At 30.8% G+C, this 27,347-nt stretch overlaps 2 protein-coding genes across 9 annotated transcripts; one reads left to right on the plus strand and one right to left on the minus strand.

Annotated features, from left to right (window-relative positions):
- On the plus strand, window positions 1–9,589 carry LOC141454969 (uncharacterized). Of its 4 annotated transcripts, none has more exons than XM_074129702.1 (7): window positions 1–206; window positions 2,792–3,597; window positions 4,806–5,030; window positions 5,492–5,609; window positions 6,657–6,896; window positions 6,979–7,152; window positions 8,884–9,589. In XM_074129702.1, exons 1-6 carry the CDS (start codon window positions 178–180, stop codon window positions 7,142–7,144), a joined length of 1,584 nt encoding a protein of 527 aa, XP_073985803.1. In that variant the 5' UTR covers window positions 1–177; the 3' UTR covers window positions 7,145–7,152; window positions 8,884–9,589. The 4 variants fall into 4 exon arrangements, with proteins under 4 accessions (XP_073985803.1, XP_073985802.1, XP_073985805.1 ...); XM_074129701.1 differs by having other exon boundaries at window positions 3–206; window positions 2,789–3,597; XM_074129704.1 differs by lacking the exon at window positions 2,792–3,597 and adding an exon at window positions 1,078–1,502 and having other exon boundaries at window positions 7–206.
- On the minus strand, window positions 9,024–27,054 carry LOC141454976 (uncharacterized). 5 transcript variants are annotated; one of them, XM_074129724.1, is made up of 5 exons: window positions 13,566–14,182; window positions 13,312–13,474; window positions 12,559–12,709; window positions 12,110–12,260; window positions 9,024–11,296 (listed from the first exon to the last, which is right to left on the minus strand). In XM_074129724.1, exons 3-5 carry the CDS (start codon window positions 12,652–12,654, stop codon window positions 11,193–11,195), a joined length of 351 nt encoding a protein of 116 aa, XP_073985825.1. In that variant the 5' UTR covers window positions 12,655–12,709; window positions 13,312–13,474; window positions 13,566–14,182; the 3' UTR covers window positions 9,024–11,192. The 5 variants fall into 5 exon arrangements, with proteins under 5 accessions (XP_073985825.1, XP_073985826.1, XP_073985828.1 ...); XM_074129725.1 differs by having other exon boundaries at window positions 13,312–13,488; XM_074129727.1 differs by lacking the exons at window positions 13,312–13,474; window positions 13,566–14,182 and adding an exon at window positions 26,894–27,054.
- Between the last annotated feature and the right edge of the window lie 293 nt (window positions 27,055–27,347).

A 27,347-nucleotide genomic window follows, 5' to 3' on the forward strand; every position in this document is an offset into this window, starting at 1 on the left:
TTGGATTGGAAGCTTCTAACTTCTAATTCTAACCTAACAGGACAACAGTTGTACAGTTTCAGTGTTTTTGTGTTGTCGGACATAAAATATAATAAAAGTTATGATTCTCTCGTGATTTGTGCTTGTGGTTGTTGAGAAAATCCAATCTGATCTCTGTATATAAGTTTCTATTGGCACATGTCTTCGGAATTGATTGGTGAATTGGGGTAATATTTTGTGTGATTTTCTTCTTACTTAAAAATAATAGATATTAGCGTGTAGTAACGGTCGTCTTTGTCCAAGAGAACACGGAATTTAATTTTTATTACTCATTGTACTAGCATTATTACCTATACTTTACAATCTAGTTATTGTCGGTTTTATGATGAAAAACTACAGCATAATTTGAAAGTTTTTAGCTTAACATTCAAATAGATTAGTTGGTTACATGTGTTATTAAGATGTTGCTCATGCTAGCAAATTTCCTATGAAAATGCATTTCTAGCCGTGTGGATTAAAAATAAAAGGCGCCACAAACTTATGAAGAAAAACGAAATATTTTCTAGAGTATTGTTCATTGCTTTTGGTGAATGATTAATTAATACATCCTGAAGGAAGAAATTAAAGTCTAAAATTGGCAATTCTTTCTTCCTTCTGTAATTTTTCTCTTAGATGCTCTTTAATTTTACTAACCAACTGATTACTTAATTTCTTAAATTCACTTATTAATCGACTGTTAAACCGGTAATTATTAATGTCAGATTGGTATAAATTTCAGTATCTAGTTCCTCTAATTTATTTGAGGTACAATAAATTGATGGTCAAAAAACGGTATCCAATCAGCTTTATTGAAATTAACCTGAGAAATATTTATTTAAAATTTCACCCTAAAGGGAATTCTGTATTTTAATTATTCAAAGCTAGATTAAGAATTGATACAAATAATGTACATTCTTTTTTCCATAAATGTGATAAAATTGAAAAGAGGATGTGTTTAGTAAAACATTTCTGATTTGGCATTAAGGTTTATTTAGCCGGACAGAAAGTTTGGCCGGTAAAATATGTTTGCATGCGTGTGTGGTGTGTGGTGTGTTGCAGGCAAGTGGGTCTAACGATCGGCCAGAGTCCAGTCTCAAATAACACAGCCGCTCCAGTTGGATGCACCAGTGACGAAAGTTCTCCAGAAAGAAAACGACAATGGTCAGTAACATCTTCCGGTAGGCCTGTAAATAGGAAACGATTTCGGCACGCCTGGCTTATGTTTGATATATTCAAAGACTGGTTACGTCCACATCCAAGCCCGGAGCTAGCAAACTGTATCGTCTGTAATCGAGTAATCAAGGCAGGCAAAAGTGAACTGGAAAAACATGCTGCTGGAAAAAGGCATCTGAGCATGCTGAACGGCATGAATGCCGCTGGAGGAGGAGGAGCCAGTGCAGCGGATGGACGCCATACTCGCGGTCACTCTCGGCATATGGTCATACTTGGTCAGGATGTGGTCGAAGTAGATTCTTCATATGATGGTCTGTATCTTATGCAACTTAGTGCTTTACTCTACCTATTATGGTTAATTGACAGAAATAAACGCGTTGCCTTTTTTGTTTTGTTTTCAAAATGGTTTTTAACACAATAAATTTTTGTTCCAATAGTTATGATACCACGAAATTGAGTGATCTCCCACTCCCCTTAGCTCATTATACCCTAGATTTGTATTTGTGTAAGGTATCCCATTGATGTGGAACTATGAAACAACTGTTTCTCTGTTTTTAAGGAATTATGCATTGTATATTTGTTTACAATGAGAAACAAACCCCTCATAATACTTAAGCTAGGAAAAATGAAAAACAGAAAATAAATATTTTTGTTTATCACATTCACGTTCAAGTCCTATATTTTGAGCCTCTGCGCCCCAAAACCTGCCGCCAATTGCCAATTATTCAGCAAGCCATACACACACGACTTTCTCTAACCTGAAGTCTCAATGTTCTAACTTGACCAGTTTTAAAGTTTTATACTTTTCTCTAATCAATTGGGATGGAATATGTCACCAAGTTTCAAGCAAATCGCCTTTTCAAGAAAAACAGAAAAAAAGTGTGAAAAATCTCCATAATGGCGAATCAATTAATCGATTTTTTAGTTTTCCGCAGTTTTCAAAAAAAAAAAAAAAAAAAAATGGCATAAAGGTTTTCTTCTGCATCATCTCTCTGCATTTGTTGGGACTGGAGCTTTTTGGCAATGAATGTTGTTTGTGTTGGGCTGCCCGCAGGGACGCCAAGATTGGCTTATCTACTTTCCTCCTCGGAAATTTCTTAAACATTATTAGCTCTATTTTAAAATTATAGTTCCTTAACAGATTAATATAGAAATTCCAATCGGTTTAAAAGTCTTAATTTTTTTATCGGATGGACAAATTGTATTGGATGGGAAATAGAATTTTTAGAAACCAAATTATTTCCTGTACCAAAATATGACGACAACCCTTATACAACTGTCCTACCGGACAGTTTTAATTCATTTTATACATTATGTATTTTGTAACGTACTGTCAATGGCCAAAATATGTATTGTACATAGTTCTATTAAGTATATTTCTGTTTCAACCTCCAGTACAAGTCGAATACAGAAATGTTTTACTCACTCATTAATTTTTGTTTCTACCTCTTTTAAAGAAGTATCCGGAAGTTATCAATTCATTTTTAAATACAGAACTACCAATTTAATTTTTTTTTTGTTATTATTGAAAATATTTATTACTAATTGTGGGGGGATTAGTGCGATTTAAATGAAATTGAGAAAGTCGGTTTTTAAGCAGAAAAGTGGTTGGCATGGGGCTAGAAGGCGGCCTGGTCCACTCTGAGGTCGTCGTCATGGAAGAGGAAATGGGGGTCCCGAATGCCACCGCAGTCTACCAGCAGCAGCTGCCTGCAGTCATTACGACCTACAACGGTAGTGTGATACTGCCACCAAGTACCGCCCAAATCACTGCGACTCATACTGCTGATATGAATGAATCTGTGAAATTTGGGTGCAGCTCTATTGTGGAAATGGAACAGGAAGTAGTATGTACAAATCATGTGTCCCAAGAGGAAGTTAATATGGAATCCGCCAGTGCTATTAGAAAAACAGCAGTAAAATTAAATCCTCGCATGTCGTTAGAAGAGCTTGGATGCCACGATAATAATACAGTAGTCGAAGAAGAAGTATGTTGTCAAGAAAATGTGACTGCTGCGGCACAAAAACTGGACCATTCAAGAGATGATACTGTGTCAACTAATTTGTTAAGTAAAAGTTATGCTTGCATCCCAGATCCAGGTACTGCTACTCGACGCGGAGGTCCAGGACCAACTAAACGACAATCCCAACGTTATCGCAAAGCCTGGGAACAATTTCCAGAATTCAAGGACTGGTTAACATCACACCATAATGTTTATAGAGCTGTTTGTAGGATTTGCAACAAGGTTTTATTGGCTGATTTTACAGTTATTAAGGCACACGCCACCGGCCGCAGACACATGTACCTAGCTGAGAGAGTTACTAAGGGGAAACAGCGTTTATCTACTAGTAGAGCGGAAACTTATATGGAAGAGAGTGTGGTGGATGGCCTGACTGTTTCTTCAGGTGATTTTATACAGTATTGGAACTCGGTCTTTCCTGGGTGGAACGATTCTTTGAGTTGCGAATAACGCCGACATTCTCAATTTCATTTAAATTTACCGATCGGTCCACCCAAGGTCTGACCGAACGGGCTTAGCTGTGCTTTTAACGTTTCTCTTCATCGCCATTTGTCACGTAACAAATCGAGCGCTGGCGTATTTATTTAAACAACAGAAGAGTGCATTGTTGTCACTTTAAGAAACTTTTAAGTACCATTGTCTCACAAACCGTGGTAGTTCATGATCTACTTCAGATTAATACTTGGATTGATAATTTATTGTTATAAAAAAAGAAGCTTTTAAGCTTCACTTTGGCTAATGAAGAGCGGCTTATTAAAGCACAGTTTGAAATTATTTGTTTGCTTTTGAACTTTTTCTTTTATACTGTTTATTATAACTATCCAAATATCAGTTCAATATCATTGATATAACTTTTCCTTCAAAACGTTCTATAAAAAGGCAGAATTCAGTAAATGATTTCATTAGTAAAATCTTTGTACGGTAATTAATGTCCTTGAACTTCCTTTCGTTGATTTTTCGTTGATTGGGTTGGTCTCTTTCTCTCTCTCTCAATCTCTACCTCTATCCGGGAATATTGCATTGCGATCTCTTGTGCTACCCATTGGTACCAGTCGGACCACTCACTCTGCAATAACCATTCACTGAGGGGAACTCATTAAAATTCGCTTGATAATGAACTTTATCTCATGCCTCCGAGTTTCACACATGCTTTTAAATAGAACTGCCAAGATATTTATAATGCCGTAATTCAGGTCTTATGAAGACACCAAAGAAAACCTCCTAAAACCAGCAAGTATACTGGTCTTATACTACCTGAATTTCCTGAGAGTTTGTTTGGTAAACAATAACCCTCATCAGGGATATGTAGACAGTCCGAGCTACTTGAGATAAAGATGATTCTGCAATTGGTTTTCCTTTTCTTGTAATTTCCACGGAACACAGCTAACGTTAAATTTACTTACGTTATAGAAATGGCGAAACTACCCTGGAAAACAACAACAAGAATTCTGCCACTAGTTAATAATGCAGTAATTTACCCTCTTTTATAACTTGTTTGCTATTGTTTAGAAAAAGTTCTGCCTGTGTTAGGAGGTAAAAAAAAAAAAAAGTAAAAGTAAAATTACATCTCAGTAAAATAAAGATTGCGTATAGAGAGTGGTACACTGAGTGGAGGAGCCGAAGGAGAAAGTACGTTCAAAGAAGACTTTGAAAACAAGTTGCCGGACGTGAACAGAGGTAACAGCGGCGCTGGTGGCGGAGGCGCTGCTTCTGGACCTGCCCAGACCGGCGACAGCTCGCAGGCCAGTTATACCACGGGCATCTATGTGCCCCAGCAGAGAAATCTACCTCCAACACATAATCTCTCCAAAGCTGTAGGTATGGCAATCTTATTTCTTTCATGAAGTGATATCTAACTGTCATTACGTTTACATACGTTAGCAATCACTCTCACTCAGTTAGGAACTACAGTGTATGTCTAAAATATAATGGAAGTTAATTCTCTACTCCAAACTGACGATTTAACCTCTAATGGATGAAAATTCGAAAAACTGGGCAGTAAATGGTAAAACATGCGTGCTGTGATGTATAAAATCTATGATGACCCAGCATTAAGGACCCAAAAGTTTGCTTTGATGTAGGCGGCCCAATATTTATTTATCTTGTTCTTTTGCTGTGTCTTTGGTTTAGTATATTATTCGTATTATAAATAATTTTACAGTATAGTTATATCACAAAACCACACATATACTTTTGAATTCCGTTTATTCAAAAGTAAGGTCACTTATATTTATCTAGAGTATTTACTTTTTGTGTTTATTCTGATCTTCTATTTCTAGTGATGAGCCCGGCCCCAAATTGGAAAGCTACAGCCATCGTTAATGGCCACGTAACCAGACTTGATTTGAGCGATTATGTCGGAAGATATTTAATATTAGTGTTTTATCCTCAAGATTTGTGAGTATTTGTTGGCAATAAATTGTATACAATTTTTTTTTATTTTTTAATATGTATATATAAACTCACGAAATGTTACATTTCTAAAAAAGATGTGTTCTATGATTTTAGGTTTTTGGATTAAATTTTGGAATCAACAGAATTATGACATTCTTTTGAATTTTTCCGATACTTTTACATCTACTTTTTTTTGGCTTCAGTATATAATATAACTACTAGCCATAATTCGAAGTAGTTATGCTAAATAAAATTATGATTCAGTTTGCCTTAATGTCTCGATAATAAAACTAACAAAAAATAAATTTTTTCAATTAAATAACATTAAATTAAGTTAAATACCTGTCTATTTTCACTTTTAAGAAATATGTACTTTAGAAGTGTAATTTCATCGGAAATAAATATTTACTTAATTCACCATAACCTTCCTGAATATTTCATGATTTGTACAGCTCATGCGAGCAAACAGCGCACTGAGGAGTGTCTAGCTATCCTATTTTGTGGAGATACTATTTGATTTTGATATTTGCATGTTAATGATTGTGATGGCTGTTTATTATTGTCCCAGTACTTATTATATAGAGTTGCTTTTTTTCCCAGGGGTTGATGACGAATTTTTCTTTATCGAATATTTCTTGCTGCCTCAGCCATTTACTGTTCAAAAGTGTCTTTTATGGTTAAAAAATGCTGCAGTTTTGTTATGCTATTGCGTCCACCACCACATTCTTTATACCAAATGCATCCTAATTGCTGATGAACATCGACTTTTGCGTCCCCTTCAATCTTAATGAAGTTGTATTAATACAATTAACCATTTAGTTACTTTCCTTGTACTTACTTTGAAAATGACAGTCGAAACTGGAGTGTATAATATATATTCACAATTGAAATAAACTATTATACATCTCTTAATGTAAAAAATTAACAAATATAAATATTCTTATATTTTTGTTTGATATGTCCATAAAATTTATTATCTTTACTATTTGGACTCACTTTTATTAATTATATTTTATTAGTATCAATATATTTCACTTTTTCTTGTTTCAGTTCAAAGATTTGTGCAAGCGAAATAAATGCCTTGAGTGACCGTTCCTATGAGTTCCGCTCTATTCAGACAGAGATTGTAGCTTGCTCAGTGGACAGTCATCTGTCTCACCTTACTTGGTCCAAACTTTCCCGAGCTGATGGTGGTGTCAACCTTCCCAAAATCCCTTTAATAGCTGATCCAACCCACGCCATAGCAAGAGCGTATGGAGTGTTGCTGCCAGACAAAGGGCATACTCTCAGGTAGAGGGATCATATCCACTCCACTTTTATTTATGCTCTTTTATCCGATTTTATTGCTTATTTTTGAATTTGGTTTTGCCAGAGCTCACTTTATCATAGACAAACGTGGAATCCTACGACACATGAGTGTTACTGATACACTGGTCGGCCGGGGTACAGATGAACTGCTTAGAATTGTGAAGGCACTGCAGTATGTAGATGAAGTAGAAGAAGCCGTACCTGCAGACTGGTCACAGCCAAGCGAATAGGATTCATAGTAACAATAGTTTTTATGTTTTATTACTAGTTTTTATATTATACAAGTACTATTTTCCATTAATGTCGTAATTGTGGAAAACAGTTTTTAAAAAAACCAGCTTCCGGCGGTATTACTAATGATTTTCATTTTCTCTTACTCCATTAGATAAAGTTTTCTAATCGTGCAGATTTTCTGTTCTGGGATTTCACCGGAAAGTCCGTTTTAAGGTACCCTCTGAGCTTAGGAAAAATTGTTTTTACAAATTAGTCGATGTGAAAGCGTCTGTAATTATGCACAGTAACTAAAAAAAAAAAAATTGCAGAACGTTATAATTTAATATTTCGCTTAGGTAAGATCAGAGGATGCCGCATTAAAGGTTTTGGTCAAAATAAGTCTGCTGGAAAACTACTTTACTGTATTGTTTTATCAGTTTTTTGGAACAGAAAATTTCAAAAAAGATTCTAACTATTTTCCATTAAGCTATATTTGCTATTTTTATACAGTAGATGCAGTTCTATAATTTTATTTCTTGGAAAAATTATTGAAATAAAACTTTTTAGATCTAGATGTGTTCATTGTGTACCAAGTTTAAATAAAATCGCTAGATCCTTGATCTAAAAAATCTTGGAAACAGTTTTTCAGTGCACGAAATAAAAAAAAACAAAGTAATATCCTACGATTTTTCGTTGACATAGAAACAGGCTATTTCCAAAAACCTCTCTGGTCCCTCAAGTAACTTTAAAATATGTATTTTAGGTGAAAAGTCAATTTTGGAATTTGACATAATCGCAATCTCTTATTAGTTGTTGCAAGAAGAACTTAAAAACTAATTTTAACCAAATTTCGAGCATTAGCAGTCCTTGAATACGAGAAAAATGACTTCCAAACGTCACGCACAATTCTCAGATTCCAATAAAAGCAGTTGTCTGATCTCAAAATTCGCACGAGATAATCCGGTTCAATTTGATAGTTCACCGTATTTAACCTTCCGTACAATGCATTCTTCAAAAGTTGGTCACCCTACCAATATGCTTAAAATTATTATTATTTTTTTTTTTTTGCAATAGTCAAGTACTGTACTGATTTTAATAAGGAAGTTAAATCTTCCTCGCCCAAAATAAATAATTTAATAAAAAGTTAAATTCAATATTAATAATACAATTTAGAAGGTAAGTTGGCAATACTATTAAATGAAATTTTGTGCAGTAAGGTTATGTAGCATTGCCAGTAATGAAGAAAAATATCGTAAGTCAACATCACTAACAATAATTTGTAAAAAATTAAATAAAAATATATCTTATTAATTTGTTTCTTAATTTTTACAATATTCTAAACGCGATAGTAAGTCCTACATTCTTATAATCTATCTTAGCGTTCAACTAATATCCTTAATGATGGTTATGGTTTTTTCGACCGTTGTTGATACGATGATTTTTGGTGAATATCGAGGTGCGGTCTTAAATAAAAACAACTTTTTTGTTTTATACCAACTTTTCGGTAATTTTTACTACCTTCTTCAGGGTATTTTAAAAAAAAAAGGTTGTGAAATTTAATGTAGAGCTACGAGTATATCATCATAACTGTTGATGACAGTTCGATATTCACCAAAAATCAAATATCCTTAATATTGTATTTGAATGTAGTGCATTTATGTTCCAAACTATTGAAACTATTCCAGTAAATTAAACTTATGTATTACGAATTTTGAATAAATAGTTTATTATTTATTTATTTATTATTTTTTTTTAGATTCAGCGAGATATGTGCGGTGGATAAAAGAAGATAAGATGCAGATGTGTCCGAGTGGTCCAAGCTAAGCTCTCGCAGTTTCCTTTCTACAACCAATCTTAGTTACACAACTTTGTATATTTTTAGTTTGATATATGTACATTTTCATTGAAAAAAAAAAAAAAAATCCTCAGGGAACCATCAAGTTTTGGCTCTAATTTAATTGATTACAATTACAGTTTACTTGTTTCTCAACTGTAGTCATTAATTTGACATGATAAAAAAGGCCACTCCAGCCAAATTATGTTCTTGGACTTTATTTGACATTGTTGGCAAATTTGTTACTTATTTTAGTAAATATTTCTTTTTTAAATTAAACAATGAGTGATTAAGTTAGCTGTTAGGGGGGGGTCCCTCTATTAGGTTGTATGTGACAGTCTCCCTTAATTGCATTATTTTTTATCTGATATAGTACTGATTTGTAATTCAGTATTAATGAATAATTAAACTAGCATTTTTAAATTCTGAACTTAGAACTTAGTTAAATATGGTCTAATTCGTAATAATTGACTAGAAATAATTTCTTTAAGAACTTTTTGTTAGTTAAAAAAAAAAAAAAATAGCATACTGTACATCCTCTCAAATGTTCGGGATCGAATATAAAAAGTTACATGTTTGTGGTATTATCAGCTTATATTATCTAATTAAAGAATATTTTAAAAAATAATTTGTATTGTATTTATACTTCACCTCTTCATCAGTTTAAAAGAAGTGACTGTTTATTCTTCGTGTTTATTTCGGTAGTTCGCCGTACACTGAACGAAACGGAAGTGTGCAAGGCAGAAGAAACAGCTTGCCCTTTCCGCATAATAAAACCTTGCATCATTAAATTATAAAAAGAATAGAAACAAAAATTATTGAAAGATATTATTACTTATTTACGCTTTAGTGATGTAAGATCATTGAAAGATTGTTGAAAGCAAATATAGATTTACAGAACAAACGAGACCATGAACATTGTCAGGTGTCTTCATGTTTACTATTACTCTTTACTACAAATGAGATGTCAATTTGTAGAAACTTCTAACAATAATTTAATAAGATCATTTGTCCGGCAGTTCCCTGATGCTGTACCATTCGCTGCTTTAAATCAATACATTTTTCTCAATTGTCGGAATAAGAAGTGTATGATAAACTAATTTTGAAATGTATCATATAGTTTTATTTTATGCGAGTTATTTTTGCGTATAGTCTAGAATACCTCTGTGTATTTCTAAACCATCTTTAAGTCAATTTCTTTTTTTAATCATTTTTTTTTTACAATTTACTCAATTAACTTAAGGCTGCGCACCAGCTAGCTACTAAATTTTACCAAGAAGAAAATTAGAGGTCCAAAATCTCGTAACACCGTTAACTGCGGCAAAGATACTCCAGTACTTGTTCATTGATGTGTATATCGCTGGCGTCCAATAAGTGGCCAATCGCTTTTTACGATGCAGGTTCGCTAATCACTGAGCCTAAGAAATTTATTGAAACGGGACAAACTTTAGCCCATGGAGTTTTATCAAGAGTCCTTATGCAGCAGCTCAAGATCTATATCTTAACTTTCTGATCATCCTCTCGAGTGAAGAATGTTTATTCTTCAGCTCAATATAGTGGCAAGATAGTAAGATTGGTGCGGTTCAAGTTATATACAAATAATGGGCACTTAATTTTTGGTTAGTAGGCGTTTATTTTAAAACTGCAAGAAGTTTTTCTTACACTTCATGTACCTGGAGGGAAAAAAATTGACTAGTTCTTTAGCATCTAATTAATCTTTCTGAGGAAATCAGCCTAACCTGAATGCAATGAGCATTTAAACATCTCCTTGGGGCTTGTGGCACACAGTTAACGTGTTAAGAAAACTTGTGTAATTGAATTACTATTTACCAAAAGAAAGGCTGGAGAAGAAATGATGGGAATCAAGTCAGAAAAATCAAGACAACGAGTTTTTGATTACTTCCGCTTGCAACGAGTGTATATTTGGATGGAGCTTTTGGTTTTTTCAATGCAAAGGAGGCTTTTGATTTATCTGCCGTTACAATAGTAAATGATAATAATTTATTGAATAATTTTAATTTTTAATTCTGTAATTAGAGTACCCTTATTCCAAAATACAATTATTTTGAAATGTATGTTTCTTATATCCAAGATTAATTTTTGCTGTGGATTAATGGATTTAGTATTGAGATATAAACAGGTGCTACTGATGTTTTAATTGAGGAAATAACAAAGGAACCGATTAAAAAGAAATGTACGATAATAATTAGCATGCTATATTTTTATTAAAATCAATGCCTCATCAGTCTTTTTTTAACTTGAAAATCTTCATTTAATACACCCTTCATTAATGTTTCTTTTATTTGTTCTAGGATTCGAAACTCTTCCAGCAAGCCTGAAAGTTATATTTCCAGAATTAAGTGAGACTTTTTATACTAAATATTAATGATAGATCTAGAGGTAATTGGCAGCTCTAGATGTATTGTAGGTATTCATAAATATTCTATAAGGGAAGAATAAGTTAATTACTACGCCTCGTCTCTCTCCTACCCCATTTCAGTTTTCAGAAAATCAGTTTTTCACATCTCTCAATTAGATAAAAAAAAAAAAAAAGGAAACAGATGTATTCTATTAAAAACTTTTTGGGATCCCGATGTTTTTTTTAATAGAGCCCTTGAAAAGAAAGGTAAAAAGAGACAATGTTGCCAAACACTTTATTAAATTAAATGTTATATTTTTAATTGATTTTGTTTATTTTTTATTCTAATGGATTCCCGTTGTTAATAGTTTCTTTTTATGTATTGAGATATATCTTAAGACATCACGTCAGATTAAGACCTATCTTCAGGTACGAACTTGAAACGTCAAAGGGCAAGTATTCTAGATTCCGAAAAAATATAGTTTTTATGTAATTACCCACACTTTTTTTTTTCTTATTACAATGGATATTTTATAAGTTTGTAATTTTGCTATACCGAAATTATTGCTTCTTGTCAATGGGTCGTATTTGAAATAAATTCCTCTCTTTTCTTTGGGAAGAAACAGAAAAAGAGAAACATTCTTGGAAAGCAACCAAGATACGCAGGCTCCTCTTTGTTGATAAGAACTACTAAAGATAATAGTAATTCTACTTATATTAAGATTTTTTTTTTTTATTTAAAAAAAATGTTGGGCATTATTATTAGGACTGAAAGCAGCTGCATTTTACCTAGTTCCTCTCGGCTCGCCAAAAACCTACCACGGAGTACTCCCTCAAGATAGCACTTCTCACCTTCCACTTCGTCTTTTGCTTTAGTCAGAGCTTCTTTCAAATGTTGTATAATTTCTCTCTGAATTTCTATTTCTTGTAAAAGATCTTCCTGAAAATGAATTAAGTAATATCAAAACTTAAAATTACTTAAAACGAGCCCCAAGTTACATATAATTCGTCCTTTACAAATGGGTGCTTCCCGTTTCACTGGGAAATTTATAGTTAGACAAATATTAAAGACCGAACGATAGCTTTATATGGCAGGATCTCTTAACTTTGTCTTAGGTAATAATTAAGAATTAGCTGTAGAAGGCGTCATTTTGTAGAATAATATTTTAAATTTCTTGTCAATACCTAACTATGTGAACTGCAGAGTGTACTTTATCTGATTTAGATTTGACACTGACCTGCTCCTTTAGAAGTTCTGCTTTTTTTAATTTATTTCCCTTTCTCTTTTTAAATAAAGCGCTAAAACGATCAAAAACTTCGCTTTTAAATTCCATTTAATTTCCACGTCTTGCAGAGTGTTCCTATAAATAGCACTTAGTTTTCTTGGAACTGAAACAGAAAAAGAATACACAAATCTGATGAGAGTCGACTAAAGGAGACTTTAAAGACTTTCCAAACCTGAGTGGATTCTAAGTAGAATACTTGAACTCTGAGGGGTAACCTCAGTTAGAGCGAAAAATTAACAATTAGGGATGAATTCTCCCTCATACAATTCGCAGCTCTCTCCTCAATGCTCTCCATAGTGAAGTTGTATGGTCTTGATTAAAGAAACCGTACAAATTAAAGAACGTCACGCTTCTAAATTTTTTTTTTAAAAAAATAGTACCGCCCCGCATTTCTAAACTTAACTCGGTCATTTTAAAATCGTACAGATGTTTCAATGAACTGATAAAGTATGAATTGAAAGTTACAGGGGTAGCTACGATATGTGAGTTTTGATACACTTGATAAACAATTAGGGTGAGGATTGGGAGGGCTAAACGTGTAGAATTTTTTTACAACCTGTTTAGTTTTAAATAATTCACACTTTCAGTTTGTGTACTTATTTTTATTTATTATTATTATTTTTTTGTAATAACCATAGTAAAATACTATTTGAATAAAAAATAATTTTAATTAATCTTTGGTAAGTCAAGCAAAATGTATACTACCTTTTTCTAGTCACACTACCCTATTGCATTGGTAAGTTGAGGGCTGAACCTTTTAAATGTGATATGTAGTAGATGTCTACATTCCAAGAAAAAATACTTAAGGGAGCCATAATAATCTTTTTTAGGTTGCTGAGGATTTGACAGTAAGTACCCGCTCTAAACTCTACAATTTACAAACTGACTTAGAACTATCACAGTACTTCCTCGTGAAATAAAGTTTTAAATATGCTTAGGAAATGAAATAAGAAGTGTACCTGCTACTGGCATGTGGAAGTTTGAGTCGTCTAACAAAAAGAACTACCTCTTCTATCAGACATTCAGGTATCTCTCTCGATAAGAACTGATGCACGAGTTCCCCCACGTTAAAGATGTGCAAACATTATCTTGATTACTTTCAAAACATTTAGCAGGAAACACTTGCATGACATTCCATTTTTGCAGTTAACCGCCAAATTTTCAAAGCATTGTTACCAATTATTAGTTACTTTTCAAATTGTATTGCTTCACCGCACAAAACAATATTAGAGAATATCGTGGTCCCAGACTAAGTTTATGTTAGTTAGAATTGAATAGATGTCTGAAGAATGTTTGTACAGAAATTGAGAATTTAAAGGGAATCAGTCACAAAAACGTGTGATTACGGTAGACAATAAATAGAATTAAAATAGAAATATAGGTAATGGCAGATTTTTTGACGTAGCTGCAGCAGTTCCCAACTTAGAAATAGAAATAATGTTAAAAAAAATTGCTAGCAACACCAACTACTTATAGTTTTCTGTATCAACGATTAGGCACAATTTTATCTCGTAATTTTAATTTATTTCACACCTTATCTAAATTAATGTTTGTTTAAATATTGATTTTGTTGTTTTCTTGCATTAAACACAGAAATCAGGGTCGTTGACGTCAGTTTTCACACTTTTATTTTAATTCATCTGTTCATACATATATGTATGTATGTATTTCAAAAGTGAGATACACAAGACTAAATTTTGGTGGATTTCAAATTTGTACAAATATAATGCATTTGTATTTCTTTTCGTATTGTTCAGATTAAAATGAATTCTTTCCCACATTATAGAAAAAAGTAAAATTCATAAATGGCATAAATTACAATGTTCTGTTTTAATAGATGAGGAAAAATAGCAGGAAAAATTTAAGAGTTTTTCAAATACCTCCAACATTCAAATATTTATTCACCATTTCGTATTGCCCAGAATTCAATGATTTCTTTAATGAATTGTGGAGAAAAGATAGCTCTATAAGTGGTATAAATACTAATGATAGAAATTAAATTATTTCTTTACGAAATTAAAAAGAAAAGATAGGATCATAATTGCGATAAATTGTACCGTTCTAGTGAAAATAATTATTGAGATATGGAAAATTAAATTTTCATGGTTTTCAAATACGTTCAAACCTTTATATCTCACTTCCTGATGATCTGAATTCAATAATTTCTTTACGAAATTGTAGGGAAAAGGTAGCATTATAATTGGTATAAAATACATCGTTCTAAGGATAATGACAAAAAGAAGGTAGAAATTTTAAGGATTTCAAATTCCTATAAATTTCAAACCTTTATATCCCTCTTCCTAATTATCAGAATTCAATGAATTCTGTACCAAATTGTAGAGAAAAGTTAACTCCATAACAGATATAAATTGCAATGTTTTGGCATTAATAGTTTATGATGTAAGAAAAGCTAAATTTTCATGGTTTTCAAATACATTCAAACCTTTGTATCTTTTTTGAACTGATGAGAATTCAATAAATTCTCTACATTGTAGAAAAAAATTAGCCCTATAACAGATATAGTATATCACAATGTATTGGCATAAATAGTTATTGAGATATGAAAGGTAGAAAATTTGAGGATTTCAAATTCCTCTAATTATTAAAACGTGATATCTCTCTTCCTAATGAATGATAAGAATTCAATGATTTCTTCACCAAATTTAAAAAAACCGAAGGTTTATAACTGAGATAAATTGTATCGTTCTAGTGAAACTAGTTATTGAGATATGGAAGGTTAAAATTTCGTGGCATTCAAATATATTCGAAATTCAATCCCTTATATCTCCTGTCCTGCTGATGTGAATTCAATGATTACTGCACCAAATTATAGAGAAAGCTTAACTCTATAACAGTTATGAATCGCAATGTTTTAGCATAATTAGTTATTAAGATATAAAAGGTTAAACTTTCGTGGTTTTCAAATACATTCAAATTTCAATCCTTTATATCTCTTTTCGTACATATGCGAATTCAATGAATTCTATACCAAATTGTAGAGAAACAGTTCTATAACAGTTATTAATCGCAATGTTTCAGCATAATTAGCTATTGAGATATTGAAGGTTAAATTTTCGTGACTTTCAAATACGTTCAAATTTCAAACCTTTATATCGCTTTTCGTATGATGAAAATTCAATGAATTCATTACCAAATTGTAGAGAAAAGTGAACTCTATACCAGATATAAATTGCAATGTTTAAGCATAATTACTTATTGAGATATGGAAGGTTAAATTTTCGTGGTTTTCAAAAAGGTTCAAATTTCAATACTTTATACATATCTCTTTTCGTACATATGCGAATTCAATTATTTCTTTATCAAATTGTAGAGAAAAATGAACTCTATATCTCGTGATCTGCCCGATAGATTTTTACTAAAAATTATACAATTATAGACAATAGTAGACTCCATATACAGATAAAATATAAAGCAAATCTATCGAGTAGTTTTCGAGATATTTGAAGTTAAAGTTTTCACTTAATAGAACAAAAACAAACTTTAACTCTAAAAATCTCGTTTTCTGCTCGATAGATTTTTACTAAAATTTACACAATTATAGACAATAGTAGCCTCCATATACAAGCAAAATATAAACAAAATCTATCGAGTAGTTTTCGAGATATTTGAAACTGAAGTTTTCACTTTATAGAACAGAAACAAATTTTAACCCTAAATATCTCGTTTTCTGCACGATAGATTTTTACTAAAATCTACACAATTAGAGACAATAGTAGTCTCCATATACAAGTAAAATATAAACAAAATCTATCGAGTAGTTTTCGAGATATTTGAAGTTAAAGTTTTCACTTAATAGAACAAAAACAAACTTTAACTCTAAATATCTCGTTTTCTGCTCGATAGATTTTTACTAAAATTTACACAATTATAGACAATAGTAGCCTCCATATACAAGCAAAATATAAACAAAATCTATCGAGTAGTTTTCGAGATATTTGAAACTGAAGTTTTCACTTTATAGAACAGAAACAAATTTTAACCCTAAATATCTCGTTTTCTGCACGATAGATTTTTACTAAAATCTACACAATTATAGACAATAGTAGACTCCATATACAGATAAAATATAAAGCAAATCTATCGAGTAGTTTTCGAGATATTTGAAGTTAAGGTTTTCACTTAATAGAACAAAAACAAACATTAACTCTAAATATCTCGTTTTCTGCTCGATAGATTTTTACTAAAATTTACACAATTATAGACAATAGTAGCCTCCATATACAAGCAAAATATAAACAAAATCTATCGAGTAGTTTTCGAGAAATTTGAAACTGAAGTTTTCACTTTATAGAACAGAAACAAATTTTAACCCTAAATATCTCGTTTTCTGCACGATAGATTTTTACTAAAATCTACACAATTAGAGACAATAGTAGTCTCCATATACAAGTAAAATATAAACAAAATCTATCAAGTTGTTTTCGAGATATTTGATGTTAAAGTTTTCACTTTATAGAACAGAAACAAACTTTCACTCTAAATATCTCGTTTTCTGCTCAATAGATTTTTACTAAAATTTACACAATTATAGATAATAGTAATCTCCATATACAAGGAAAATATAAACCAAATCTATCGAATAGTTTTCGAGATATTTGAAGTTAAACATTTCACTTTATAGAACAAAAACCTAAATATCTCATTTTCTGCTCGGTAGATTTTTACTAAAATTTACATAATTATAGACAATTGTAATCTCCATGTACAAGGAAAATATAAACAAAATCTATTTAGTAGGTAATTGTCGAGATATTCCAAGTTAAACTTTTCACATTATAGAAGAGAAACAAATTTTAACTCTAAATATCTCGTTTTCTGCTCGATAGATTTTTACTAAAATTTACACAATTATAAATAATAGTAATCTCCAAAAACAAGTAAAATATAAACAAAATCTATCGAGTAGTTTTTTAAATATTTGAAGTTAAAATGTTCACATTATAGAAAGAAAACTAACTTTAAATATCTCGTTTTCTGCACGATAGATTTTTATTAAACATTATATAATTATAGACAATAGCAGTCTCCATATACAGATAAAATATAAAGAAAATCTATCGAGTAGTTTTCGAGATATTTCACTTTATAGAACAGAAACAAACTTTAACCCTAAATATCTCGTTTTCTGCATGATAGATATTTACTAAAATTTATACAATTATAGACAACAGTAGTCTCCATATACAAATAAAATATAAAGAAAATGTATCGAGTAGTTTTTTAAATATTTGAAGTCGAAGGTTTCGCTTTATAGAAAAGAAACAAACTTTAACCCTAAATATCTCGTTTTTTACTCGATAGATTTTTATTAAACATTATACAATTATAGACAATAGTAGTCTCCATATACAGATAAAATATAAAGAAATTCTATAGAGTAGTTTTCGAGATATTTGAGGATAAAAGTTTTACTTTATAGAAAAGAAACAAACTTTAACTCTAAATATCTCGTTTTCGCGACGATAGATTTTTGCTAACATTTACTCAATTATAGACAATAGTAGTCTACATATACAGAAAAATATAAAGATAACCTGTCGAGTAGTTTTCAAGATATTTGAAGTTAAAGTTTTCACTTTATAGAAACAAAACCAACTTTAACTCTAAATATCTCGTTTTCTGCTCGATAAATTATTACTAAAATTTATACAACTATAGATAATAGTAATCTCCATATAGAAGTAATATATAAACAAAATCTATCGAGTAGTTTTCCAGATATTTGAAGTCGAAGTTTTCGCTTTATAGAAAAGAAACAAACTTTAACCCTAAATATCTCGTTTTCTGCTCAATAGATTTTTATTAAAAATTATAAAATTATAGATAATAGTAGTCTCCATATACGGATAAAATATAAAGAAAATCTATAGAGTAGTTTTCGAGATATTTGAGGATAAAGTTTTACTTTATAGAAAAGAAACAAACTTTAACCCTAAATATCTCGTTTTCTGCTCGATAGATTTTTACTAAAATTTGTACAATTATAGACAATAGTAGTCTTTATATACAGATAAAATATATACCAACTCTATCGAGTAGTTTACGAGATATTGGAAGTTTAAAATTTCACTTTTTCAAACGAAACAAAATTTCAACTCTAAATATCTCGTTTCCTATTTGATGGATTTGCATGACATTTTATACAATTATAGATAATAGTAGCCTCCATATACAAGCAAAATATAAACAAAATCTATCGAGTAGTTTTCGAGATATTTGAAACTGAAGTTTTCACTTTATAGAACAGAAACAAATTTTAACCCTAAATATCTCGTTTTCTGCACGATAGATTTTTACTAAAATCTACACAATTAGAGACAATAGTAGTCTCCATATACAAGTAAAATATAAACAAAATCTATCGAGTAGTTTTCGAGATATTTGAAGTTAAAGTTTTCACTTAATAGAACAAAAACAAACTTTAACTCTAAATATCTCGTTTTCTGCTCGATAGATTTTTACTAAAATTTACACAATTATAGACAATAGTAGCCTCCATATACAAGCAAAATATAAACAAAATCTATCGAGTAGTTTTCGAGATATTTGAAACTGAAGTTTTCACTTTATAGAACAGAAACAAATTTTAACCCTAAATATCTCGTTTTCTGCACGATAGATTTTTACTAAAATCTACACAATTATAGACAATAGTAGACTCCATATACAGATAAAATATAAAGCAAATCTATCGAGTAGTTTTCGAGATATTTGAAGTTAAAGTTTTCACTTAATAGAACAAAAACAAACATTAACTCTAAATATCTCGTTTTCTGCTCGATAGATTTTTACTAAAATTTACACAATTATAGACAATAGTAGCCTCCATATACAAGCAAAATATAAACAAAATCTATCGAGTAGTTTTCGAGAAATTTGAAACTGAAGTTTTCACTTTATAGAACAGAAACAAATTTTAACCCTAAATATCTCGTTTTCTGCACGATAGATTTTTACTAAAATCTACACAATTAGAGACAATAGTAGTCTCCATATACAAGTAAAATATAAACAAAATCTATCAAGTTGTTTTCGAGATATTTGATGTTAAAGTTTTCACTTTATAGAACAGAAACAAACTTTCACTCTAAATATCTCGTTTTCTGCTCAATAGATTTTTACTAAAATTTACACAATTATAGATAATAGTAATCTCCATATACAAGGAAAATATAAACCAAATCTATCGAATAGTTTTCGAGATATTTGAAGTTAAACATTTTACTTTATAGAACAAAAACCTAAATATCTCATTTTCTGCTCGGTAGATTTTTACTAAAATTTACATAATTATAGACAATTGTAATCTCCATGTACAAGGAAAATATAAACAAAATCTATTTAGTAGGTAATTGTCGAGATATTCCAAGTTAAACTTTTCACATTATAGAAGAGAAACAAATTTTAACTCTAAATATCTCGTTTTCTGCTCGATAGATTTTTACTAAAATTTACACAATTATAAATAATAGTAATCTCCAAAAACAAGTAAAATATAAACAAAATCTATCGAGTAGTTTTTTAAATATTTGAAGTTAAAATGTTCACATTATAGAAAGAAAACTAACTTTAAATATCTCGTTTTCTGCACGATAGATTTTTATTAAACATTATATAATTATAGACAATAGCAGTCTCCATATACAGATAAAATATAAAGAAAATCTATCGAGTAGTTTTCGAGATATTTCACTTTATAGAACAGAAACAAACTTTAACCCTAAATATCTCGTTTTCTGCATGATAGATATTTACTAAAATTTATACAATTATAGACAACAGTAGTCTCCATATACAAATAAAATATAAAGAAAATGTATCGAGTAGTTTTTTAAATATTTGAAGTCGAAGGTTTCGCTTTATAGAAAAGAAACAAACTTTAACCCTAAATATCTCGTTTTTTACTCGATAGATTTTTATTAAACATTATACAATTATAGACAATAGTAGTCTCCATATACAGATAAAATATAAAGAAATTCTATAGAGTAGTTTTCGAGATATTTGAGGATAAAAGTTTTACTTTATAGAAAAGAAACAAACTTTAACTCTAAATATCTCGTTTTCGCGACGATAGATTTTTGCTAACCTTTACTCAATTATAGACAATAGTAGTCTACATATACAGAAAAATATAAAGATAACCTGTCGAGTAGTTTTCAAGATATTTGAAGTTAAAGTTTTCACTTTATAGAAACAAAACCAACTTTAACTCTAAATATCTCGTTTTCTGCTCGATAAATTATTACTAAAATTTATACAACTATAGATAATAGTAATCTCCATATAGAAGTAATATATAAACAAAATCTATCGAGTAGTTTTCCAGATATTTGAAGTCGAAGTTTTCGCTTTATAGAAAAGAAACAAACTTTAACCCTAAATATCTCGTTTTCTGCATGATAGATATTTACTAAAATTTATACAATTATAGACAACAGTAGTCTCCATATACAAATAAAATATAAAGAAAATGTATCGAGTAGTTTTTTAAATATTTGAAGTCGAAGGTTTCGCTTTATAGAAAAGAAACAAACTTTAACCCTAAATATCTCGTTTTTTACTCGATAGATTTTTATTAAACATTATACAATTATAGACAATAGTAGTCTCCATATACAGATAAAATATAAAGAAATTCTATAGAGTAGTTTTCGAGATATTTGAGGATAAAAGTTTTACTTTATAGAAAAGAAACAAACTTTAACTCTAAATATCTCGTTTTCGCGACGATAGATTTTTGCTAACCTTTACTCAATTATAGACAATAGTAGTCTACATATACAGAAAAATATAAAGATAACCTGTCGAGTAGTTTTCAAGATATTTGAAGTTAAAGTTTTCACTTTATAGAAACAAAACCAACTTTAACTCTAAATATCTCGTTTTCTGCTCGATAAATTATTACTAAAATTTATACAACTATAGATAATAGTAATCTCCATATAGAAGTAATATATAAACAAAATCTATCGAGTAGTTTTCCAGATATTTGAAGTCGAAGTTTTCGCTTTATAGAAAAGAAACAAACTTTAACCCTAAATATCTCGTTTTCTGCTCAATAGATTTTTATTAAAAATTATAAAATTATAGATAATAGTAGTCTCCATATACGGATAAAATATAAAGAAAATCTATAGAGTAGTTTTCGAGATATTTGAGGATAAAGTTTTACTTTATAGAAAAGAAACAAACTTTAACCCTAAATATCTCGTTTTCTGCTCGATAGATTTTTACTAAAATTTGTACAATTATAGACAATAGTAGTCTTTATATACAGATAAAATATATACCAACTCTATCGAGTAGTTTACGAGATATTGGAAGTTTAAAATTTCACTTTTTCAAACGAAACAAAATTTCAACTCTAAATATCTCGTTTCCTATTTGATGGATTTGCATGACATTTTATACAATTATAGATAATAGTAGTCTCCATATGCAAATAAAATATAAATAAAATCTATCGAGTGGTTTACGAGATATTTGAAGTTAAATTTTTCATCGTTTGAAACGAAACTAAAATTTAACTCTAAATATCTCGTTCCCTACTTGACAGATTTTTACGAAATTTAAATTTTCGTGGTTTTCAAATACGTTCAATACTCAAACCCTTATGTCTTATTTCTCGCTGATGTGAATGCAATGATTTCTGTAACAAATTGTAGAGGAAAGTTAGCTGTAAAACAGATTTAAATCGCAATGCTTTAGCAATAATTAGTTATTGATTTATGAATGGTTATATTTTCGTGGTTTGCAAACACGTTCAAACTTCAAACCTTTGTATCACTTTTCGTACTTATGTGAATTTAATGATTTCTGTACCAAATTGTAGAGAAAAGTTAGCTTTATAAGTGGTATAAATTGCTTCGTTTTAGTAATAATAGTTAATGATATATAGAAGGTAGAAATTTTGATGTTCTCAAATCCTTTCGTATTTCTAACCTTTTTTATCTCCCTACCTAATAATCCGAATTCAATGATTTTCTTACCCAATTGTAGAGAAAGGTAAGCTTTTTACTGGTATATCGTGGATCGTTTAAGTGACAATAGTTAATGAGCTATAGAAGATTTAAAATTTAGTGTTTTTCTAATCTCTTTAAATTCCAAACCTTTAAATTTTTTTTTCTAATGATCAGAATTCAATGATTACTTTACTGATTTTTTGGACAAAAATTAGCTCTATATCTGGTATTAACATCGATTTAGTGATAATGGTTAATGAGATATAGAAGCTAGAATTTTAAAGATTTGCAGATGAAGGTGTTGCTATCATATTTTTATGGCCTGAAGCAAGAATTTGTGTATAAATTGCGGTGGCTGTTTTAGATCTTTCTGATAATAACTATAAGATATCTATGTAAAATAATTATCGTCTTACAGAAATCATTACAATTTGCGGAGTTTCCGCAAATGGAGATGTCTGGCAATAGTTGCAGTAGATGGACTTGCTTGAAGCTCTGTGTGATTGGATATGAAGTTAAATATAGACAAGGCAGTGCTGGGTTTATTTAGGCCGGGATCCCCCCCCCCCCCACACACACACACACAAGTGCGAGTTCACACTTGGCACTAAAACTGGCCCGGTTCGGACGCACCGCTGTAAGGCCGCTCATTCATCTCGCAGCATCGCGCGCCATAAATAGTACGCGTTCTGTTTAAATTTTCTCACTTGTTTGGTGTTTGCGAGCGCAACAAACTGATCGGTGTAGCCACTGTAAACAATCATTACTTGTTTTCTGTCAAGGGTCTCTTTCCTGGGCCCTGCCACCAGTAAATTTTAAATTTGAAAAATGATTGCTTAGAAAAACTATAGCCAATTTTACAATTCACCACAAAAAACAATTTCTATGAATTCTTCTTAAATAACTTCCCTGAAAGGGAAATTAATCAAATCGTACAGATTTTCTATTTTGTGCTTACATCAGAAATACTCGTTCTAAGGTCTCCTTTTACAATAGAATGGTTATTTCAAAAAGTTTGTGTTATACGTGGTCAGCACAAACTGAACAGAAATAAAAAACCGTAAATAGTTAATATGTGAAATTTAGTTCAGGTGAACCACTTGAGGAGGTTAACATGATTTTAGCCTAAATAAAACCACCAAGAGTATCGCTTCTCTGAATCGATTTAAATCTGTGTTCTCAACATTTTTTTTTCGGCCCGTACCCCTATAGAAATTTCACTTGAACCTCACACCTCCTGAAATTTATATTTTGCTCAAGCATATATACATATAAAAAAAATCAAACCTATGGAGTGTTTTTTTCGGCGTAACTTGCCATTTAAGTACAATTTACGTCCATATCACATGGTATAATATTTAGGAAGATTAAAAGAATAATCTAAGGAAGGTTAAAACACCGATTTTAGAAAAAGATTTAAAGAAAGAAGCAAAGAAGAAAAGAATTATGCCAATTTCAATTATGATTTTTTTTATATTGCCTAGGTTTCGAACTTGAGACTAGGTCATCTTCAAGGCTGTGGAACATATTTTACATTGTAATTACAATCATTGTATTAAACTGAATTTGTGTAAAATAATGTAGATTACAAAGATGATTTACTTTATTACCTTACCTTATTTTACCTTACCTTAGTCATTATAATACAATCATTATAACTCTAATGTAAAATATGTTCTACAGTCATAAAGATGACCTAGTCTCCAGGTCGAAAGCTCGGCAAAATAAAAAATCATGACTGAAATTGGCATTATTCTTTTCTTTTTAATTGATTAATAAATCAATCACTAAAAACAATGTACAATACTTAAAAGAAAATTGTTTTTGCAACATTTTTTTAAGGAATCTTCATCATTTTATATCACTTCCTGCGACAAAAAATAAATACCTTACTGGTATTCTGTTTATTTCTTCAGTTTGATTTCTAGACACAGCCAAATCCGTAGGAAGTATTTGAGGTATCAAGCATATCCTAACCTGGCCATGTACAACTTTTCAGATTAGCAATAAGTTTTTATTTAATTAAAATGATGTTTTGAAGGTTTTTATTTTTAAGTTCCAAGTGTTTGAAGCGCTAAATAAATTGGTTGGCTACTTGCACTTCCATCCAAGTCGTAAAAATGTAAGTTACAACAGTAGTTAATGAGGCTAAAATTCAAAAAATAAATCGTCAGATTTTTAATAGAAAGGCATATTTATAAACATTATTATCTATTTATTATTATTATTATTATTATTATTGTATTTTTTGGTATCTGTCAGAAGGAGCGACATACAGTAAGACCCCGCTTAACGCTGTTTCGTTTAGCGCTGTTTCGGTTTAGCGCTCTTTTATTTCAAACCGGGGATTCCCAGAAATTGCTCGCAGCACTACGGGGATTCCCCGAAATTGTGGAAGAAATAGTGGAATTAGCGAAACAAACCGGTTTAGATGAGGTAAATGTGGAAGACGTCGAAGAAATAGTTCATGTTATATAGTTAGTAGAAACATATTAAGATAGCCTCGTTTAGCGCTGTTTCGCATTACGCTCTACTTTGATGGAACGTATCCCCCGCGTTAAGCGGGGTCTTACTGTATCTTGAAAATGAATTCATAGCTCTTTTAGAAGCGTTTCTGACAATCCAATTTTAAGACTTCATCAAATATGTAGGCGATCGGATGAGCGATTTCTAAAGTTGATTAAATGGAAGTTAATCTAAATAAGAGGGAAAAAAAAGTCTAATTGAGTGCAATGTGAAGTAAATGATAGAGAAAAATGTGTTTAGTTTCTCATAATAGATGTACAGAGTTGGTTAAGTGGAGGCAACATTCATGTAATTAGTTTATCAAGATTCTATTATTGCTTTTAGGATGTAGCAATTGTATGGTCAAAACCTATTTGTGTTCACTCTTGTCCTAAAAAATATGTATACCAAATTTGATCGAAATCGGAGCAATTTCTGGAAGCGTATTAAGAACATATACACATAAACAAACTCACCAAAAATTGGTAAAAAAAAAAATAAAATCTGATTAGGGAAGATGTGATTATGTTAATTGATTGGATTATGCGATATAGTATTTTTGGAAGGAAAATGCAATATTTTTGAAAAGCTCATTGTGACTGATGCGCTTAATGGTATGTGAGGTACCGTGTCTCAAAAAATGAAAAGTTCCAATTCGATGATTTATCTACGATGTTGCAGGCAAAATTGATCACTGACTTCTTTTTTATTTTTGTATTGATTGACTTTTATCCCTGACTCCATTTTTAGTATTAAGACAGTGTTTTAAAAAGAGGCTTCTACGTGTTTTTTAAAAGTAGGTATAGTGATTAACATAGGTAGTTATAAAACTTTTATTTTACATTTTCCCAGTTAAGTTTGATTAAGGGCAGTTCTTAGGGACAGTTTTCCCTTTATGGTGTCGACTGTGAAATTTACAGCCTTACAAACAGAATGTCAGTCACTGCTTCGTCACTAACTGTGCAAATTATGGAGTTAGAAATAATTTCAAATTAGAACAAAAATTGTTATTCTGCAGTTTGATAATTTTTTTCATATATGTAGAATTAGTTCTTCTGAACAACATTAGAGAGCCTCAAAAATTAAGAGTTGGAATTTGAACTTGCTGTGAACTCACGCATAGACCTGACCTCTCTTCCTCGAACTACAACTTATTTCGATCAATTTTTTTTTGTGCGGGGGGAGGAAACATTTTACTATTACGATAAAGTTTTTAATAACGTAGATTATCATTTAAAGACAAAAGTGGTAAGTCTTTTTCTAACTCTATAAATGAAAATGAAGATTAAAGCAAAGTGCACAAAGTCTTGCAACAATCCAGATTAGGGCAACTGAATAGTAACCATTCAGTTAATCTGTTACCTTCTACCTTATCAAGAGATCTGCAGAAAGAGAAATAGAATGAGTGTCGTACCAGCTTCTTGTCGTAGGATAAGGCTATTCTTCAGGAAGGCGCATGTTTCAGTTCAAACACGAACAGATAGACAAAATCAAACAAGATTCAGCCAGGTATTAATCAAAGGAATTTTAATGCATGCTACTACTGAAATAGTGATCTGCCAGAATATCTTAGGATATCCAGACGGTTCTAAACTACTTTCTGATATTTCAGTTCTGTAAATTTGAAAAAAATTATCACATTAAAGAGCAGAAATGACTGCTTCCCGTACAATGGATAGATTTTTAAGCAAGAATCATGCCGATAAGAACTTAATTCAAGTGCAGCCAAGGGTTTTGTCAAGTCTAATGAGATTAGGCGTAATAAAAATTTACGAAGAAAATTATACAAGTTTCACCTGAACTGAAGTGGGAAAATGTGCCTCTAGTATGTTGATTGTGCATGCAGAAGGTCAGGGAGCCGATGCAATCTAGGCATCAAAAGTGCTGACTACCGTATCTGTTGATTGTGGTTTCCATTTTTAAATTTCCACCAAAGAAAAATAATCATTCAATAGTTTCTAAAGTATTCAACACTTTCATTTATACAATTATTTGTTGATTAGCATTTTCTGCACGAAATTTAAGAATAGAAAAAAAAAGTCGAAGTGCTGTTGAGAGAATGATACTATGCTTATCGCGTATAATAACTCATATTTAAAAAAAAAATTGCAAACGCGAAATTTCCCACAAACTTACTTGTAGTAAAACATGTGGTACAATCTTAAAATTAATTACTTATTTCAAGAGATCTTTTTCTTATTAATTTCCTGTCGAGCTAATTTCGTTTTATTGAAATTTTAAATGCGTCTC

The sequence above is a fragment of the Rhodnius prolixus genome, unplaced genomic scaffold (assembly GCF_049639745.1).
Source record: "Rhodnius prolixus isolate KJV_2025 unplaced genomic scaffold, Rpr scaffold_15, whole genome shotgun sequence".
NCBI classification, from domain to species: domain Eukaryota; kingdom Metazoa; phylum Arthropoda; class Insecta; order Hemiptera; family Reduviidae; genus Rhodnius; species Rhodnius prolixus.

Bases quoted from the DNA above. Each gene is read 5' to 3' on its own strand.
- LOC141454976 (XM_074129727.1), bottom strand. From the start codon at position 12,654: ATGGAATTTAAAAGCGAAGTTTTTGATCGTTTTAGCGCTTTATTTAAA. The intron at 12,261-12,558 runs GTCAGTGTCAAA...ATTCATTTTCAG, and splicing joins CAGAACTTCTAAAGGAGCAG to GAAGATCTTTTACAAGAAAT. The intron at 11,297-12,109 runs GTAAAATGCAGC...TATAACTTTCAG, and splicing joins GGCGAGCCGAGAGGAACTAG to GCTTGCTGGAAGAGTTTCGA.
- LOC141454969 (XM_074129701.1), top strand. From the start codon at position 178: ATGTCTTCGGAATTGATTGGTGAATTGGG. The intron at 5,610-6,656 runs GTGAGTATTTGT...TTCTTGTTTCAG, and splicing joins GTGTTTTATCCTCAAGATTT to TTCAAAGATTTGTGCAAGCG. The intron at 6,897-6,978 runs GTAGAGGGATCA...TGGTTTTGCCAG, and splicing joins GACAAAGGGCATACTCTCAG to AGCTCACTTTATCATAGACA.